Source organism: Ascaphus truei, chromosome 3, assembly GCF_040206685.1.
Source record: "Ascaphus truei isolate aAscTru1 chromosome 3, aAscTru1.hap1, whole genome shotgun sequence".
Lineage (NCBI taxonomy): Eukaryota > Metazoa > Chordata > Amphibia > Anura > Ascaphidae > Ascaphus > Ascaphus truei.
This window is the reverse complement of record NC_134485.1, coordinates 413,802,374-413,820,794: the sequence shown is the minus strand read 5'-3', so window position 1 is coordinate 413,820,794 and position 18,421 is coordinate 413,802,374. Positions and strand designations below refer to the sequence as shown.

General features: G+C 40.6%; 1 protein-coding gene across 11 annotated transcripts in view; it reads left to right on the top strand.

Annotated features, from left to right (window-relative positions):
• The window catches only part of EMSY (EMSY transcriptional repressor, BRCA2 interacting), a 48,587-nt gene extending 39,698 nt beyond the window's left edge, over positions 1-8,889 (top strand). For 10 of the 11 annotated variants that reach the window (XM_075592672.1, XM_075592681.1, XM_075592678.1 and 7 more), the window contains one exon: positions 1,657-8,889. In XM_075592672.1, coding sequence (XP_075448787.1) covers positions 1,657-1,845 — 189 coding nt within the window. In that variant the 3' untranslated portion in view covers positions 1,846-8,889. The remainder of the gene's footprint in view (positions 1-1,656) is intronic. The other variant, XM_075592679.1, reaches the window with a different exon arrangement.
• The last annotated feature ends 9,532 nt before the right edge of the window (positions 8,890-18,421 follow it).

Genomic DNA, 18,421 nt, shown 5'->3' with positions numbered 1-18,421 from the left:
TCCTTTTACTTCTCTATGAGGGGTAGCACTACTTTATACTTATTACCATATATGTTGTGTCAATTTGATGTAGCATTGGGCACCCCTGTTTTTTTGCTGTTTCTGAATGTTCCCTGAGCAACACCCTTCCTGCCCCCGCTTGCAGCGGAGCCGTTATAAGTGCAAGGAGGCTGCTGCTTATAGGTGCTCTGATGCAGTCTCCCCTATACAGCCTGCTAAATAAAGTGATATATACATTTTAAGGCTTCACCTTGGAATCCAGCTGCTCCAAATCGCCTTATTAAGGTCTTCACACAGTCCTCTGTCTTGACGAGAACTGCAGCCTTTGTAGGATGTTTATCTATATTTCTATAGCACCCGCAGCGTACTCGGCAAACGACCATACGTTACAGGGAATTATAGTACAATAAGTGCAACAATATAAAGTCAGACAATAGGAAAGGAACTCCCTGCCCCGGGGAGCTTACAATCCAAGTAATACATTTGTACTGTTCCGTGATCATGGGGGCTATACAGGAGGTTTCATGACCATACTCGGCGATTCCCAAGTACATTTAAGTGAAACTCAAACATTTGTGTCCCACTAAAATGTTATAAACTGCTTTACTGGGTGAGTAGACACAGGTACGCGTGTGAGAGCATGGAGATAAACTTCGCTCAAACGTAATAAGGAGGGGAGGCGTATAGTGAACCGATTTAAAAAAAAAAAAAAAAAAAAAAAAAATTCCCAAACAGCTGAATGAGGGTGTTGCTCACTGGGGAAGGTTGAATAAGTGTACAGAGATAGAGACGATCCCCTTAACGCGGCACAAAGACGCCCAATAAATGAAAAGTAAATTTTATTTACTAATTAATTAAAATATAGGTGTAAGGGATTGCGACCGATACAAACGAACAGACATAGAAAAGCCTATCCGACTTTTATTTCTACGTCTATTCGTTTCTTTGTTTCGGGCGCAATCCCTTACACCTATATTTTAATTAATAAATAAAATTGACTTTTAATTTATTGGGTGTCTTTGTGCCGCGATAAGGGGATTCTTTTCTATCTCTGTACACTTACTGGGTGAGTGGCCTGAAAGAAATGGAAGACCTTGCAAACATTGATTAAGGCTAAACTAAAATGCTTTAAAAGCATTCAGGCCATATTTACTAAGCAGTGCTATGGGAGTTAGCCCAATGTGCAGAGTCTTCAGTGTCTGCTCTCACCATGCATACAATTTGGAAAACAGATGCCTACCAATACATCATGATTTCCCAACCAGTATCAGCTTTCTAAACCCTTCCAGGCAGCATTACAGAAACCAGTTAAAGGATAGTCTTTAAAAATGTATATTCTGTGGGTAAAATCAACATAGCCAGCAGTGAAAACGTGTCTTTGCGGAGTGGCTACTTTTAATTTAGAATATCTCTTATTCCTCAAATGTTTATAGGGCTGAATGCACAGTATTTTTATACTTTTCAACCCCTTTGAACTTTTTCCTCTAAAGAAAAATAGAATAATTCCTATTCCACTTTCTTGCAACAAAACACCCCCTCCCTCCCCCCCCCCCCTGCTTCGCTGTGCATTGTTTCGTTCAGTGATTGCCATAGAGGTAAACTGTGTGATGCCATCATGGGTACATACAGTCTCTTTGTTTCCCTTTAAACTTTCAGACTATCCCTCAGTATTCCATCCCTTGTCACTCCAGCTCCAATGTGGTGGTGGAACCCAGTGGCCTTCTGGAGATGAATAATTTTACCAGCCAGATGCTGGTAGATGAAGATACGGTCATAGCGCAGGACGGGGACATTACCGAGGAAAGCAGCAAATATAAACCGCCTTTGAATATCCAACTCACGTAGCAGCTCCGCTCACGGAGAAAGAAGTATGGTTGTGTCCATAACGTCGTAACGTGTGGATAAATGTGTTGTGGGGTTGAAGATCTATGGAACTGCTGGATTACCAAGACAGAGCTAAAAGATCTGGACATTTCATCCAACCTTCTCCTTTCACTTCATGCTCTAGAATGTTTGACCCTAGACAAGGGGATTCTTCTCTTCGGAATACTCTTGTTGTTGAGTCATTAAAAGAGTGCCGGAATATTTTAGAACGGGCAAGGAGAATTTCTAATTTCTCTGTCGAATTTCTTTGAACCACATTGTCACTGGGGCGGAGTGAGACATTTTACATTTGACCAACTCCCATTTCTGTAATATGGATTCCATGTTATTACCGGCTTCATAAGAGAATGGAGACTGCTGTATTGTTTACATCATGGGACACCACCTTGACCAGTACGTTGTCCACATTTCCGGGTGAATTTGTCATAGTTTGTGAAACGGAAGGTAAAAAAAAAAAGAAGAATCTTCAATATTGTTTGGAAATATCTCGATAATGGACAAGGGGGGGGGGGAAATTAACAGGAATATTTTATTTCAGGAATTCTATAATGCCTGTTGATATATTACACGTAGGTTGCAGATGTACATAACCAAAAGATAAAGAATGATGATGGGGTGATGAAAAGCTCGTCTTGCTGTTTTTAGGAAGATCCTCAACAATAATGGGTGTTTTTGTCTTTAGATTTTGTTTCATGTCAATAGTTTAAATGACTTGTTGCCATTTTCTATTTCAACCCCGGCGTCACACGATAGGAGAGGACCGCTTCGCAATGCATTATGGTTCTTATGCTCCATTTATTTTCGGATTTCCCGTCCAGGGCTTGAAAAAGCAGGATGTGGATCCTGTAAGTTTGTTTGGGAGATCCATGTTGGTTCTTAAACCCAAGATGAAAGAAACCTTTAAGGCAGGGGTTCTCCACTTCAGTCTTCAAGGGCCACCAAAAGTTCAGGTTTTAAGGATATCCTTGCTTCAGTGCGAGCTACTGTTTGAGCCTCCTGTGCGGAAGCAGGCATATCCTTAAAACCTGACCTGTTGCTGGCCCTTGAGGACTGGAGTTGAGAACCCCTGCTTTAAGGTATTCTATGCATTGTTCTAGTAAAGGGTACAAGTTGGTTTAAGGTAACAGAATGTGCAGAACAACCTCTTGGGATGTGTAGATCAGCCACATAGCATGTTTGGTTTGAAGCCCTTCTCGACTACTGTCTCCTAACCCCATATACATCTGAGCTTCGATTTTTGTTTTTTGTAACACGGAAATCCACACCCTCTTTTAATGTTTCAAGTCTTCTCTTTTTTCCCCCCGAGATTCCCCTGCAAGTTATGGTCTGTTTTAGCAAACATATGCTATGCAATATCACACGAGAGCAAGGTATATAGAGTTCTACTTTTTATTATATTCATTTGAATGGGGTCCAGAGCTTCCCTGCAATGGAAAACCAACTTCACTGCATATTCAATGTGGGCCTTTTATTTATTTTATTATTATTTATTTATTTTTGTATTGTAAGACAATGCCACATTCCACATAAGAAAGTAGATAACTCTGGTGCAAACTCCTAGATCCTAGAAAGCTAGACCCCCAACACTTTAAAGTAGTTACCCACATACGATGCATGGTAGTTTAAATAAAGTGACATACGTTTTGTTAATGACCAGAAGTGCAAAAGGGGAACAATGTTTCCAGTTGCCGTGACACTTCCTCGGTGATCTATATGCCTTGCTCTCTGGTCTAATATTACATGATATATATTGTGCTTTGCTGTTTTTTTTCACATAGGCCTCCATTGGAATAAGGTATTCCACACCCGAGGGGGCTGCATTAATGTCTCTGAAGCTTAATTGTGAAATGCTTTGGAATTGGAAGGCATTCTACCACAATTACTCGTGGTTATTCAAGGAAAATATATACTTTAAAGGGAAAATGTTCAGAAAATGTAAAGGGTTCCACTTCTTATGCATTTTGAATGCACAAAAAAAAAATAGATGCAGGGTTCAAAATGTTTGGAATAGAAACGATTTGTGTTTATAAAGTGCAATCTCCTGGTTAGGAAGTGTTAATGTGTAAGACCAAGAAGTGTCAGCACAGAATCCATACTCTGAACGCCTGGTTTCAGTGATGTGGTATAGCACAGGTTGTTCCCTGATACCTGCAGGCTATAACCATAACCCATTGTCACCACCCACGCTGATGTATTGAGCCACAGAAAGGCAGTTCTTACAGAACGCTACAACTTGCAGTGCCTGACCAACTACATCGGTATGGGTAGAGACAATGGCATATGGAGTTATTTTAGCCTGACTATGACAGTGGTGGTTTTGTAGGGAAATCCCTAGGCAAAGATTTTTTTTTGTCTGTTTGTTTTTTACTCTAAAATGTTTTTTTTTTTTTTTTTTTTTTAAAGCACGTTTACTTTAAATAGACATTTATCTGGTCCCAGTTAGAATTGGAGCCTCATTCGTAATAATTATTATGGGATTTGACCCAAAAGGTTGCACAACTCGATTCTCCCTAATGCCCCCATGAAAATAGCCCTGGGTGTAGAGGTTGCTGCACAGGGATTCGTGTGCAGATTGGGTGCGTGTGGTGAGCAGCGCGGCGTGAGAATTGGCGTTGCTACTCTTGTGTGAATCCGTGTTAATTAAAGCACAAACGGATTTGTCCATGTAGCAATTTCCCTTGGGAGCAACTGGAGCATCCTACTGGTCCCAGTTAAACCCAGCGTGGTTATAGGTACCAAATATGTCTAGTTCCACTTATAGGGTTATCAATGTATCTGGAACTGCTTCAGCAGGTGCAGATTTTGGTGAGCGTAATGTGGTGATGCTTTAACTCTCTTGCTGCCAGCTGTGTCAGTAACTCGGTGAAAGGTTAAATAATTGTTGTGACCGAAGCTTTTTGGTGCTGAATTGTGTATTTAGTTTGTACACCAACTACTTAATGTATACAACAGGCAGTGTTATTGCCGTCTAAATAGATGAGGGAACTGCCTCCGCCACTGACGCTCTTTGTACAGGCAGCCTTAAGGCACTTGTAGGGTTAATGGTATTTGCCAGTATAATATGACCAATATTACCAGTCATTTGGACGGTGACTTTAAAACTGCACATGCTCCACTGGTTTCTCCTATCTGTCCCCGGCTTTTAAACTAACTTAAATGCTTTATCTGCAGATACCAGGATTATGGGCACGGGTAATTAAATTGCCTCATTAACATCCCTTCTAGCCAGTGCAAGCTTGAACATCTTTTACAGAATATCAGCTGTGCAATACATTAGTCTAACCGGTTTACCATTGCTATGGGATGCTGGAAGCAACAAGGAAACTCTTGGATAAAACTAAAACTTAACGTGTGTGTGTGTGTGTGTGTGTGTTTTTTTTTTTTTTTACTGTCCGTTTGTTTTTTTTTTCTCTTTAATTGTTTTTCTTTTAATTGTAGCACATTTATGTTCTATGTATGTTTTACTTCGCTCATGTCGGGAGTAGGTTTCTTTCCGTAAATATCTACAAACGGCCTATGATCACAAACTCGTTAGCGGCTGTTCTGCACATTCTGCCTTTTGCATGAAACCCACTTCAATTGGGCTGTTCCTTGTTGACCTCCAGGTATAACCCAGGATTTTTGTACTTTGCTCCTAACTTCTTTTTGATGGTAACGCCGAGTCCCCTTTCATTGCTCCTACCCATTTTGCTGTCTGGAGTCTGACTGCCCCTATTGCTACAGACATTTCGCAGTGGTCGGTGATCCAGCGTCTCCTGACATCAGGGGTGGAAGTGAGTCGCAGCCATGGCTCTCAAGGGCTGATGGCAAATACGAGTAATAGGGGTATAATATTTAATAAACACCATCGATGCTATAAAGGTTGGTAATTATACGTAAAGCCCAAGCAACGTGAAAAAGAGGAAGCGTTGTAAGGGGGAAGTCGGCTATAATAAACCGTTTACATTTAAAAGAAAACATATATATGAAAGGGGCTGCGCAAAGTACAACTCAACCCCGCTATAACGCGATCCGCTACAACGCGAATCCGCTTATAACGCGATGCAAGCGTGGCTCCCAATTTTTGTATTTATGAAAACTTTACGACACGGTTATTGCTATCTTAAATACTTTATTGTACAATGCATACAATTGTACATAATTTCTAACGCGATGCGCTTATAGCGCGATGTGATTCTTTGGACCCCAAGCACAGCGTTATAAGGGGGTTGAGTTGTAACGGGGAAACTGATTTATTTAAAAAAAAAATGTGCTTGTGTAATTGACGATCTTCAAAAGATTCAAACTTCCGGAACGTGAAAATTATTTGAGACGTGGAGAAAGGAGATGGGGTGTCTCTCCCCCTTTCCCCCCCACTGTGTCCTTTTGAAAAGTATTGACCACAAAGCGAGGTAAGGCCCAGCACATACTAGTGCAAGTATGAAAATAGGGCGCAGTGAGGGTGCCTCCGGTTGAAAACTAGCGTCCTTCATCACTCGCCAGAAAATTGGCACGAGGTCAATATGCAAACTGGGTACCATAAAAAAAAAATGTATTGAAACAATTTAAGTCCATTCTGATGTTTCGGTCCTAAATTTGTACCTTCGTCAGTGCATTTTGTCAAACAAAATGTAAAACTCCAATAACTTCCAGGGGAAGTATCCAATAGCTAAGATCTTATGGGGATCTTTGACCATTATGCTGCCAGAGGGACGATCAACGCATTACAGGTCCCTTTAGCAGTGGAAGGGTAAGAGAAGACGCGTGATTGGGTAGCAAAAAGGACCCATTAAAAGTATAGACCTTTTTGGTAAGAAAAGTCCAGTACGTCATCATTATAGGAAGAGCATTAAGATGTCTGCGTATATAAATGTTCCCGTGAAAAAGGTCAATCCACTTTTAACATGACAGGCATTTCAAGTAAATTGTCAGATTTTTCTGACCGTTTGTGAAGGAGATAAAAGATTGAATAAAAAAATAAAAACTAAAGTGACGATCTAAAAGGTAAATATTTTATGTATTTTTTTAATGTGTATATAGCTACAGTTTTTTTGCAGCTGTTTTGTACAGATATTATAAATAACGGTTTCATGACAAATGATTGAGCTTTGTGTTGTACATACTTTGTGTGTGTATATATTATATATATCTCTATCTGCATTACTGCCTGTGTAAATGCTGTGTTTTTCGTAACTATAAAGCACCGAAACCCAGTGCCGGAGTTTGTGTAATATTTGTTTTTTCCCCAACAGTTATGTTTGATACCTTTTTTGTAAGAGGGGACAGAGCACTTTGCAACTTTGGTTCAGAATATGTTGCACTGCCCTTAGGCATCCGAGATGTCACTTATGCTGTTCACAGTTGTCCGTGGACTTCTTGGAAACCCGTCTGAATGAGCTCGGAGAGCCTCCTATCAGCAGCAGAAATGTGTAGTGGGCATCTCACATTCTGAACAATGTAACGGGTTGTGTCTTCCAGGCCAGAAATAAGTGCTCTGCCATACTGAGATAAGTGGCCAAGTAATGAAGATAATTCCGGGAATGCTAGAACTGCCCAAAGTCTTTTCAATAAAAGCACTGTGACCAATGGAACTTACTTGGGTTTAGGAGCCAGTTCATTGGTCTTATTCTACAGAGATCCAACCATACCCTTCAATTCCATCATTGTGACTTATTTTTGGGGTAAAAACCACGACTCCACTTAAGGGGGCATCTCAATACTTTGCAGTTAAACAAATTTCAAATGATTATATAAAAAGGAAGAGGTAAGTCTTACACCGAGCCCGAAACAGTGGTAAACACCTGAGTTCTGGCGGTAGTGAGTTCCAGGCCTCTGAAGATGCACACGAGAAGGCCGGCCCATACCAGTCTCATTGGAGATCAGGAAGCCTTCAGCTTTGCAGGCTCCCGATTTTCTCATTTGAAATCTGCAGCCTGCAAATTTCAGGGGCTACTGATATGAACCTCTTAATTGCTAGGAGTAAAGGAATCATGGTTTTAGATTACTGTGATATTTAATATTCTAATATGGCATTGTTCTAGTACAACTTGCAATGTCTTATGTTTGAAATTGTACGAGTCGATGGCAACAGTATTGGCACGATACTTGTGTACATTTATATGTACAGGTAACTGCAGTTTCAATGCTGTGTCCCACAGACTGGATTTGTTGGGTGGGATTTATTGGTCCTGTTATGTAGTAGGGGTTCTGTGTCAACATGCATCCCTTCAGTTAGTCTAATAACGTCTGTGCTACTAGGTCAGGGGTGGGCAACTCCAGTCCTCTCGGGCCAGGTTTTAGAGATTTCCGTGCTTCAGCACAGCCACTGATTGAACCACCTATGCTGAAGCAGGGATATCCCCAACATCCGGCCTGTTGGTGGCCATTGAGGACTGGAGTTTGCTGCCCCTGTGCTAGGCTACTTGTATCATGTTGCAGTACCCATGAATACATGGATCTGTAGATCTGCCTGAATCAGTCTAGGCAAATTCACTCTTCAATTGTATTGTAATATTTTTTTTATTTAGGGGCAGGGTTTAAGCTATATTGTCCTTTGAACAGCATTGTGTACATTGAAAAAACAAAAATAAGGATAATTCTCCACACAGTTTTTTTTGTTTAATTTTACAGTTCTATACTTAACTGATCAGAAACATGTTTTTTTTGTGTGATTACAAATCAATTGTACGAGTAACAGAAAAACATTCAAAATATTGGATCGTGGTGTACACAGGACTATTTTTAGTGCAGAGGACTTACTTGTTACCAGAGTCAGTGTTGTTGAACAACTGTTGGGCCTGTAAAGATGAAGATTTTTTTTGTAAGCCTATTTTATTACCTGCGATAAAACATTGTAATTAACATTTGCCTTTTTTTTTTTTTTTTTTACCTTGCAAACTGTTAGAAGAAAAGAAAAAGTGGAACATTTCTGTTCTACATATTTTGTTTTTCAGAAAATATCAAAGTACACATGCAAAAATCATTTTAACCATGCCTAAGTTTATAATAATAAAACCATTTAAAATGTCTTGTGCATTTATTTGTCACGTTTCAGGGTATAGTTTGACGTGCCAGTAGCTGCTGTAGAAGTGTAGATTCATTGTAGTCAAAGTTGTGACACTTTTTTTATTAGTCCAACAGGAGTTATTCCTAGATGGAACTATGATGTAGGTTATTGAAGTCTGGTGAATCCTTACAGTTCGATCTTGTGTTATTGACATTGAATGGCAGTTGCGTGGGCTATAGCTCTGGTATTGGTTATCGGAGCTTAGTGTACACCTTTTTGAAATCAAAAGGTTTGTCTGAGGATCTCATGTTGGTCTCTTCAAAGGTATAACAAGTCGCACTGAATCAAGTTTCATGGAAAACCTTGTTCACAAAGGTAAAGCTTTAGCGGGAATAATGGCAGAGAGTTTGTACATACAGTACATTGCCTAGAAACGTCAGACTCGACAGATTTTTGACACGAAGAAAACCTTTAATAAAGTGATGGGGTGGGGAAAGATTTGGTAAATCTCATTTTGTGTTACAGATGTTGCAACTCCCGGCACGTGTCAGCAGGTGCAATCGCGTGGTAACACCGCTCCTTCCCACGCGGCTAGTGGCGTCTGCTACCTCTGTAATGTCACACTCCCTTTGACTCCCAGTTGCCGGTTTCCAAATTGCCACCTGATACATGTGCACAGCACCTTGATGCAATACTGCGTCCATTAGCCTGAGTGTGGATCTAATGCACAAAAGTGTGGTGGAGGGGAGCAAATATTTTTAAGCTCTTTTAGCACTTCTGGGCCATTCCCACATAAAGAGATCGGTACAGCTCAACACCGTTATAACGCAATCTGTTACTACGCGAATCCGCTTATTAGCGCCTTGAGCGTTTCGCGTGAGCATGGCCGGAAACCTTCCCATTTATTGTGCTGACCGCGCCAAGCACGGTCAGCGGCACAGAGGACACAGCCTTACAGACACAGTCCCTGCCCAGATGAGCTTACAATCTAAGATTTTGGTACCTGAAGCATAGGGAGATAAAGTGACTTGCTCATGGTCACGGAGCTGACACTGGGATTCAAACACTGTCTTTACTCACTGAGTCACTCCTCCCTGTCTGATTTTTGAGAGATCAGCGATCCAAAGAGGAAATGCACCTCTAATCCCTCTTTATAACACCATCTCAAATATTTTAAGAAGCTACTGTAGAACGTGTGGCATACATTGATTAAATCTGTATATATTTAATATAATTATTGAACACAGTTGAACCAATGCACAGCAAACCGCTGGGAACTATTTTAAAGAAGGAAAGTGCAAATGGTAAAACCATATACTGATGATCTAACCAAATGTTTGGAAGAGATGGATCATGAAAAATACTGGTTCAAATGAGGCTTTCTACTGTATTGGTGCCAAACCCTGACTGTTCAGTTACAACAAAGTTAATTTACTTATAGATCATGTTATCCTTTGCTGGCCGTATTTTATTTCTGGTTAACAAGTCTATCGTTGACATGACCAGCAAAGCTCAGTATTCAGGTTTTCTTGTTCCCTGAATGCAATTAACCATCTGGATGCTGGAGAATATTATAATATGTGTGGGCAGGAATATCACAATGATCAGTGGTTCATTTTGTGTGCCATAGACTCAATGTGTTGTGTCATGCTGGACAGCTCTCCTGCAACCAACTATTCAAACGTCCACAACCATATACAGAATGGTTTTTTAAAACAACGACTCTGTTAGCCCATCTAGAAAAATTTACAAACTCCTTACCGCTGCTAGAAATGAAATTAAAAATATCCAACTGGAAGACGTAGAAAAAGCTCTCAAATGGACTAACCAGAGATACTACGATAAGGGCAACAAGGCCGACAGACTTTTAGCTAGCAAGCTCAGGGGAGTCCATAAAAGATCCCAAATCACTGCGATTAAGAACAGGTCTGGGGAGATAATATATAACGATAAAAAAATCGCGGAAGAATTTACAAAATTCTATACTAATCTATAGAACCTAGAAACCCAAGATAGAACTGGAAAGACGGCAGCAGCCACGGCAATCTCGGACTATCTGGATAGCTGTAACCTCCCATGCTTAACAGAAGCGGACAATCAATTACTCAATGGGAAGATAACACCGGAAGAGCTGGCAGACGCAGTAAAAACATCAAAAATCTCCAAAGCCCCAGGCCCTGATGGCTTTACCAATGTCTACTATTAAAGATTCCTACCAACTTTGTCTAACCACTTGCTGAACCTATTTAACTCCTTTATGGAGGGCAGCCCAATACCAGCATCAATGTCCCTGGCCAACCTTGCAATTATCCATAAGGAAGGCAGAGACCCGATGCAATGCGGGAGTTATCGCCCAATCTCTTTGCTGAACAACGATCTCAAATTGTACAGCAAAATATTGGCAAACAGATTGAACCCAATCTTACCAAGACTTATACATATCGATCAAGTTGGGTTTGTCTCTGGTCGTCAGGCCTCAGACAACACCCGTAAAATAATAAATATAGTGGATCATATCAACCTTACAGACACCAGGGCAGTTATCCTGAGTTTGGACGCAGAGAAGGCGTTCGATAGAATTGACTGGATTTTCCTTGCTAAAACCTTACATAAATTCGGTTTCAAAGATACATTCCTAGAAGGAGTCCAGGCACTATACCGCAACCCATCTGCGGCGGTTAAACTCCCAGGTAGCGAAGCTACGAATTTTGATATAAAAAACGGCACAAGGCAGGGTTGCCCCCTATCTCCCCTACTATTCGCTTTGACAATCGAACCCCTGGCGGCCATAATCCGTGATAGCATGAACATCCAGGGCATACTAATTGGCGAAATAAACTACAAAATCTCATTATTTGCTGATGATATTATTCTGACCCTAACCCATCCCCAGACATCCCTTCCTTATCTCCATAAGGAACTAATAGAATTCGGCAAAATCTCAGGCTACAAAATCAATAACAATAAATCAGAAGCCCTGAACCTAAATTTATCAGAACCAGAAGCTAAATTGCTTAAATTAAATTTCAATTACAGGTGGAGTTCCTCATATATCAAATATTTGGGAGTGAGGAAACTACCAATCATTATATAGATATAACTACCCGGCCCTACTTGGGAAAATTAAAAAAGATCTGGATAAATGGGAAGGTTTTAACAGTGTTGATCAAAAAAAGAATTTGATCAGAAAGGCAGCCCTCTATAAACAGCACTCAAATCATATGTAGTATGTTGGTGGACACAATGATGGTCCTGCAGAATTGCTGCATAAACAGGTAAGTATTGTCAGAATCACCGCAGAAGTCAAAAACAATAACATTTTATTACGTCTATATCGACCTTTAAAAACACAGATGCAGTATTAAAAATCCCCATATTGTTGTGGCTGATATGAATAGTTGGGATATTAAGGTAAGTATGATTAGCTAATCTATTCAACTATTCGTATCTTAACATCCAGACAAAAATGTAAGTTTACAATGGAGAAAAACTACAGAGATAGGCTAACATTGTATCTAGGAGCAATGGTAGTACCATAAATAACTGCCCATATCTATGTTGGTTAGAGTATTAAGGGATAGAATAATCAACAAACAAAGGAGAAACTCTGTAAATACCAAAATTGCAACATTGAAACCCCTTGGAAAAGGGTGTTTCTCACCTCTAATTAACTCTCATGTGTGTATACTGAGGGATAGATACACTGCATGTATATAGGTTTTGTTGCAAATGGCAGTTATTTATGGTACTACCATTGCTCCTAGATACAATATTAGCCTATCTCTGTAGTTTTTCTCCAGAGTTTAAAAAACCAAAAAAGTTTAAACTCTCGTCTGCTGGATCACAGCTCACCCGATTATAAATAACCCGAAATTCCCCCCAGGATGTGAACCAAAACTGTTCGAACAATTCAGTTTGAGGAAAATCAGGGTGATGGTCGACTTCTTGAGCAATGGAAGGCTCTAGTTTATCATATTCTCCAAAAACTCTGTATTAGGCAGCTACTGTTTACCATATGTCTGTAATTTTGAACTTTGCCTAATAAAAATTTTTGGGAAAAAAAACAACGACTGTTGAATATCTTTCTGGCACATTTAGACGGCTTCTAAAATATTCTTTCAAGTAGAGATGTGCAAATCTGTCCTTGTTCGTCTCTGTCATAATTCCTGCATATTTTTAAAGAAATTCACAAATTGGCAAAAGATTTGAGTGAATACTGTTCGTTAACGTGCAAGGTTAAAAATAAGTGCTTCTTGAGTTTTTGAATGTTGGGAAATTTGCGAATATACACTTAACTTTTTTCACAAAATGTAATGTCATGAATCCTTCCCGCAGTTACCCTCGCAGTAGGGGAACACAGAGGTTCTGACTGTCCGGTTAGAACTAGAGTAGTTACTGAGGCCAGCTGCTAACCTAGGTTGGCTATAAAACCCCCACACATCCACAGGTTCTTGTTACGTTCAATAACGAATTTCATACTTTATTGTTGTTGCTTGTTTTCTAAGGGGGGGGTTGTGTTTACTTCTCCGTAGGTTCACTCTACCATGGTGAAGTCATGATTTGCTAGAGGGGTATGGCAACGAAACAGATCTAAATTTTGGTCCCACTACATGAGGGATGGAACATAATCCTTCTTTTGTTTTTTTTTTCTACAGTGGTGTGTCTGGATGATAATTTTTTCGGAGTCTTCCCGGTCGCCTTAGAAATATCGCACACTATTCCACACCGGTGACTCGTCTCAAACTTAGTCTATGGATTGGAATGTGGCATAGGCATCCACTTCTTTGACAAGTCTGCATAACACATCAATGATCTATCCACATATTGCTTTGTAAGGAGTGGAAAACTCCGCAAGCCTTGAAGTGGTTAAGGGTCCTGTTGGTGGGAGGTAGAACACAGCATGATCTATTTCAACTTACTATGACTGGCCAATTCATAGTTTGCAGTCTGTGAGGTCTCATGTGAATCAGGGCCATGAACTATTATATTGATGAATATCAGATGCTATAATGATGTACTAGGCAGGAATTCATACCTACGGATTTATTGCACAAAAATGTATGTTTTATTACCTACAAACTATTTATTTGTGCCAAATTTGAAGAGCTGAATCCATACAACGCCTTTAAATATGAAGGTTTCTTTTTTTCTAAACAATGTGATTTTTGATTTGTATTCATTTAAAAAAAAATAATGAATGTTTTAAGTAGTCTGGAGAAATAGGACCACCGGCAAATGCAACCTCGACATGTTCTCAAATTCTGTATCACCCGAACAAAAAGTCAGAATATAATAACTATATCCTAATCCATTCATAAACGTAAAGTACATATCTTTTATGGAACATAAATGCACCATGCTAGCGCTTCTCCCAAATTGGCTTGCAATTTTTTAGTTGCCTTTTCTAAATTTTGAAACCAAGTCTAATTACAAAGGAGTTGTTTAGTTATTTTGGTCAAAACATGGTCAAAACATGATTCAAGTCTACTAACCTCGTCAAGGTAAACTCCAAATATAGCTGATACCTACATAAAATAAACACAATGTATTATTGTCCAATGGACTAAACTTAATGAAATAAGTGACTGTGTCTAAAGAGTTAAATGAATGATGCGTCACGCTTTCTGTGATTTAGTGCAATTAAAAACTAGCATACGCCAGTTACAAGGTTCCCTTATCATTATGAAGGGAACCTGTGAGTGCTCAAATTTTATTAAAAAATAATAATATATACAGAACACATTTCTCTTATTTCTGTCCATAAGACATTCATCACCTCTTCAGTGGAGGGAGGTCAGCCTGACACTGAGGTGTACTATACGTTTTTGCGAATTGGAGAGTTGGTAAGGAGCTCGGAAAAGGAAAAGGGGCCAGACACCTCCAAAGAACTCTTTAACTGAACAGAAAAATGGTGCTAAATTATGTAAACAACAGACCCCTAAAACAGAAGGGATCCAAACTCTGCATAAAAACTATATTCCGTATTTATTCAGCTCAAATCAAAATATCACAAAGTATAAAAGGCATTAAAACACAACCCCACTCATATCACTAAATTAGAATATGTACGTTATTAATTAATATAAAAACCGGGTCAGGGACCAAAACAATATCGAAAGTACATGAATTAGCACACAGATTTAGCACATTGTTGTGTATGAAGATAATAGCATCACAAGGCGACAAACAAGGTCAGACAGGAATTGAAATTATTGCTTGTTTTAAAACACCTAGCTGCAAAGTGCTAAAAAAATGTGGACGCACGAACCCCCCGCCCGCACGAAACACCCTCCTCCAGGAACTTTCCTGTTGGAGGAGCAGCACGTCCTAAACTGGGAGACTCTCTCTACTTACACAAGTACATATTCAGGTGTCTATGTATCAACATACAGTAGGGAAAAGTATGTTTACACGCACGTCTCAGTTTTTGTTTTTTGGAGCACAGTTACATCGTACGTAAGAACAGTTTCTAACATCGGATGCAGAATTTTAGACTTATCAACTTCACATATGGCCGATTTTTAGGCAGGTAAAGGCAAGAAGGCTAGCGCACGGAGGCGCAGGATGTGATGCATCTCATTATAATCTGTGCACCATGTGGCTCCTCCCCTACTCCTCCTCCTGGCACATCCCATGGCGCAAGCTGGGCAGGGCAACAGAATGAGATACATTTTATTGTAATCTGAGCACCATGTAACTCCTCCTACTGCCACGTCCCATGGAGCAAGCTGGGCAGATGGGACACAATTGGGGCAACATATCTTGAACTATAGGTGCAGGGTGGAAACTCTGCTGGTTTTGTGCCGAAATTGCCTTGATACACAGTCCCCTTTATATGTGCTGCAATGAATATAGGTTGCCCAGTTCTCACCACTGTCCGATTGTGTAGTTCTGTACATCATGGGACTCGCATCTATTGTGGGGAAGTCATTGTTCCCTCTTGTCCCGGGGGTCATGTCATAGGTGAAAAGATTTGCGTAATAGGAAAATTGAGGGATTGTATACGTACTGTCGTTTACCTTTGAGCGGAGCTCAGGAATTCCCTGTCACACCTAGAGTCGCCTGCAATGAATTTTGCAGGATGTTGTGGCACTGAAGAGGTACAAAAAAGGTTTGGGATTTAATTGCATATTTCATTGCTCATCTTTTCCTTTTCCCAAAAAAACCTACATATATTTCAGTTATATATTTCACTTCTTTTCCTGTCTTCCTTCCTTTCAGACTTTCCATTTTCACATGAAGTCCCCCCGTGTTACAAAGTCACACAACATGTTGCAGGACCCCCAAAGTGTAGAGGGCTGGTGAAAATGGCGGTCTTAATATTTCCCCTGGCCACGCACTGAAAAAACAAACTACGGTAGCCTATGGGCTGCACTTTAAGAGCTCCCTTTAAACCTGCCAGGCATTTCATATGAACCCCCCCCCCCCCCTCCTCAGTCAACATCTCCATCGCCTGCAAGGGTTCCCCCAAGAGCTGCTCCCCTCTGCACTGAAGCAGCGTGCTAAGGGTTAACATCGGCGTCTGCTAACTGCTATGTGTATCGTTGGCCCCACCCACTGACCCACTGGAAAGTTAATGACCCCAGGAGGACAAGGGGCTCTGAACCAGCAGCTGGATTCAATCTGAACCCCTCCAGTCTACATCTGTATCGGCCCAAAGGTGGACAGCCGAAGGGCAGCCAAAGGGTGTGAGCTGTTTGCTGATGTTTGGTAATGCTAAAGCTGCTCTATTTCATTCTGAAACTCACCAGCCCTTTTATCCCCTGTACCAAATGTTTCAACTTACCCGGCCACAGATTGTCTCTTCTAACACATTGCTGGCCTATCCTACCTCTTCTAACACAATTTTAGTCTTGTCTGTGACTGTTACACACACCCATAATCATATCTCTAACTGTCCATGGAATGTCTGTGAATTGAATGTATAACCTCTGCTCATTTAATATAACCATGTATTGTTATCATAACTCTGTGCCCAGGACATACCTGAGAACGAGAGGTAACTCAATGTATTACTTCCTGCTAAAATATTTTATAAATAAATATTTCAAATGCTAACATCTCCTGAACAGAGTAGCAGATTTATAAAGAAAAACAGCATTAACAAGGTCTTAAAGTAAAAAAAATAACATTGCGACCACCGCAGACCGTTTCTTTTCTCCTGTAACTTGGCAATTAGTTGGCGTATACATGTACATGAAGCGGTCAGTTTTATATGCAGAATATCTAAAAAGTATAACTTCCTTTTCCTTACAGTATATCCTTCTAGAGTTAACAGACAAGAAATGAAAAAAACAAAAAACAAAATGCAGACTTGGCCGTTATGCCGGTTTCAGTAAAAAAATTTCCATTTCCAAGACATGATTATAAATCAGTGGATATTGACTGTACTTTGTAGATACAACATGTAAGTAATCCTGTTGTATAATGACTATCCTTTAGCAGTACTGTTTAATGATGTTATGTTACAGTATTCTGTTCTCTTAGTGGTTCAGTGTATACAGTGCTGTGCGCAGAATTTCAGTCCCGGATCTTGAAAGCTTACAATAAAGTAGTTCTCCCCTCAGGCACAGGGAGTGGAAAGACCATATCTAATCATTCATAAGGTCCGGTAACACCCGGACACCTTACAGCTGAGTAAATAATATGATCCAAAGGCCCACAATGACATGAGGATTTGAATCTGGTTCACCCACTTCAAATGCATTGAGACGATCCCTAGATCTCAGTCACTCTTCATGCAAGTGACATGGAAAAGAACAACAATGTAAAGCGGCTTCTCTCAGAGCCGTTCACAGACACTCAAGCTGGGGACATTTAGGCCTCAATTATACCAGAAGCTGCAGAGCGATCCGGTGACATCATCGTAGCGACGTTGCCAGGCAACGTGCACATACAAAAGCGATTTGTAGCGCTTCTGCAGAGGAGACATGACCAGTTGGTTGGTTTAAGATGCACTGTGATTGGCCGTGCAAATCGCGTGACGCGGCCGTCGCCTGTGAAAAGCAAAATCTCAAATCTCTTCATGAGACGGGCGCTTTGCAGTTCGTCGCGGCGCTTATGTCACTACTGGTATGTGCGCTTTCATTGGATTTGATTGTTTTGTTTTGAAGCTGCGCGGCGTCACCGGTGATTTCTGGTATCACCGCGGCCAGATCACAGTGCCGAGAAACACACTCTAGGACAGGGGCGCTCAACTCCAGTCCTCAAGCTCCCCCCAACATGTCAGGTTTTCAGGATATCCCTGCTTCAGCGCAGATGGCTCACTCGAAGACTCTGGCTCTGATTGAGCCACCTGTGCTGAAGCTGGGACTGATTGAACCACCTGTGCTGAAGCTAGGATATCCTGAAAACTTGACCTTGTTTTCCTGCAGGAGTATTGGTTTTGACAAACTGCTGGAATTCATACCATTGTTACTGAAAGCGTCACTGCATAAGTGTATACTTGATACCCGAATTATTGACTTCACACTATCCATTGCCTGATTGCTGTTGGTGGTTAATTCTTGGTCGGGATCCTTAGATATCCATTTAGTAAGAGGTCAGGTAACG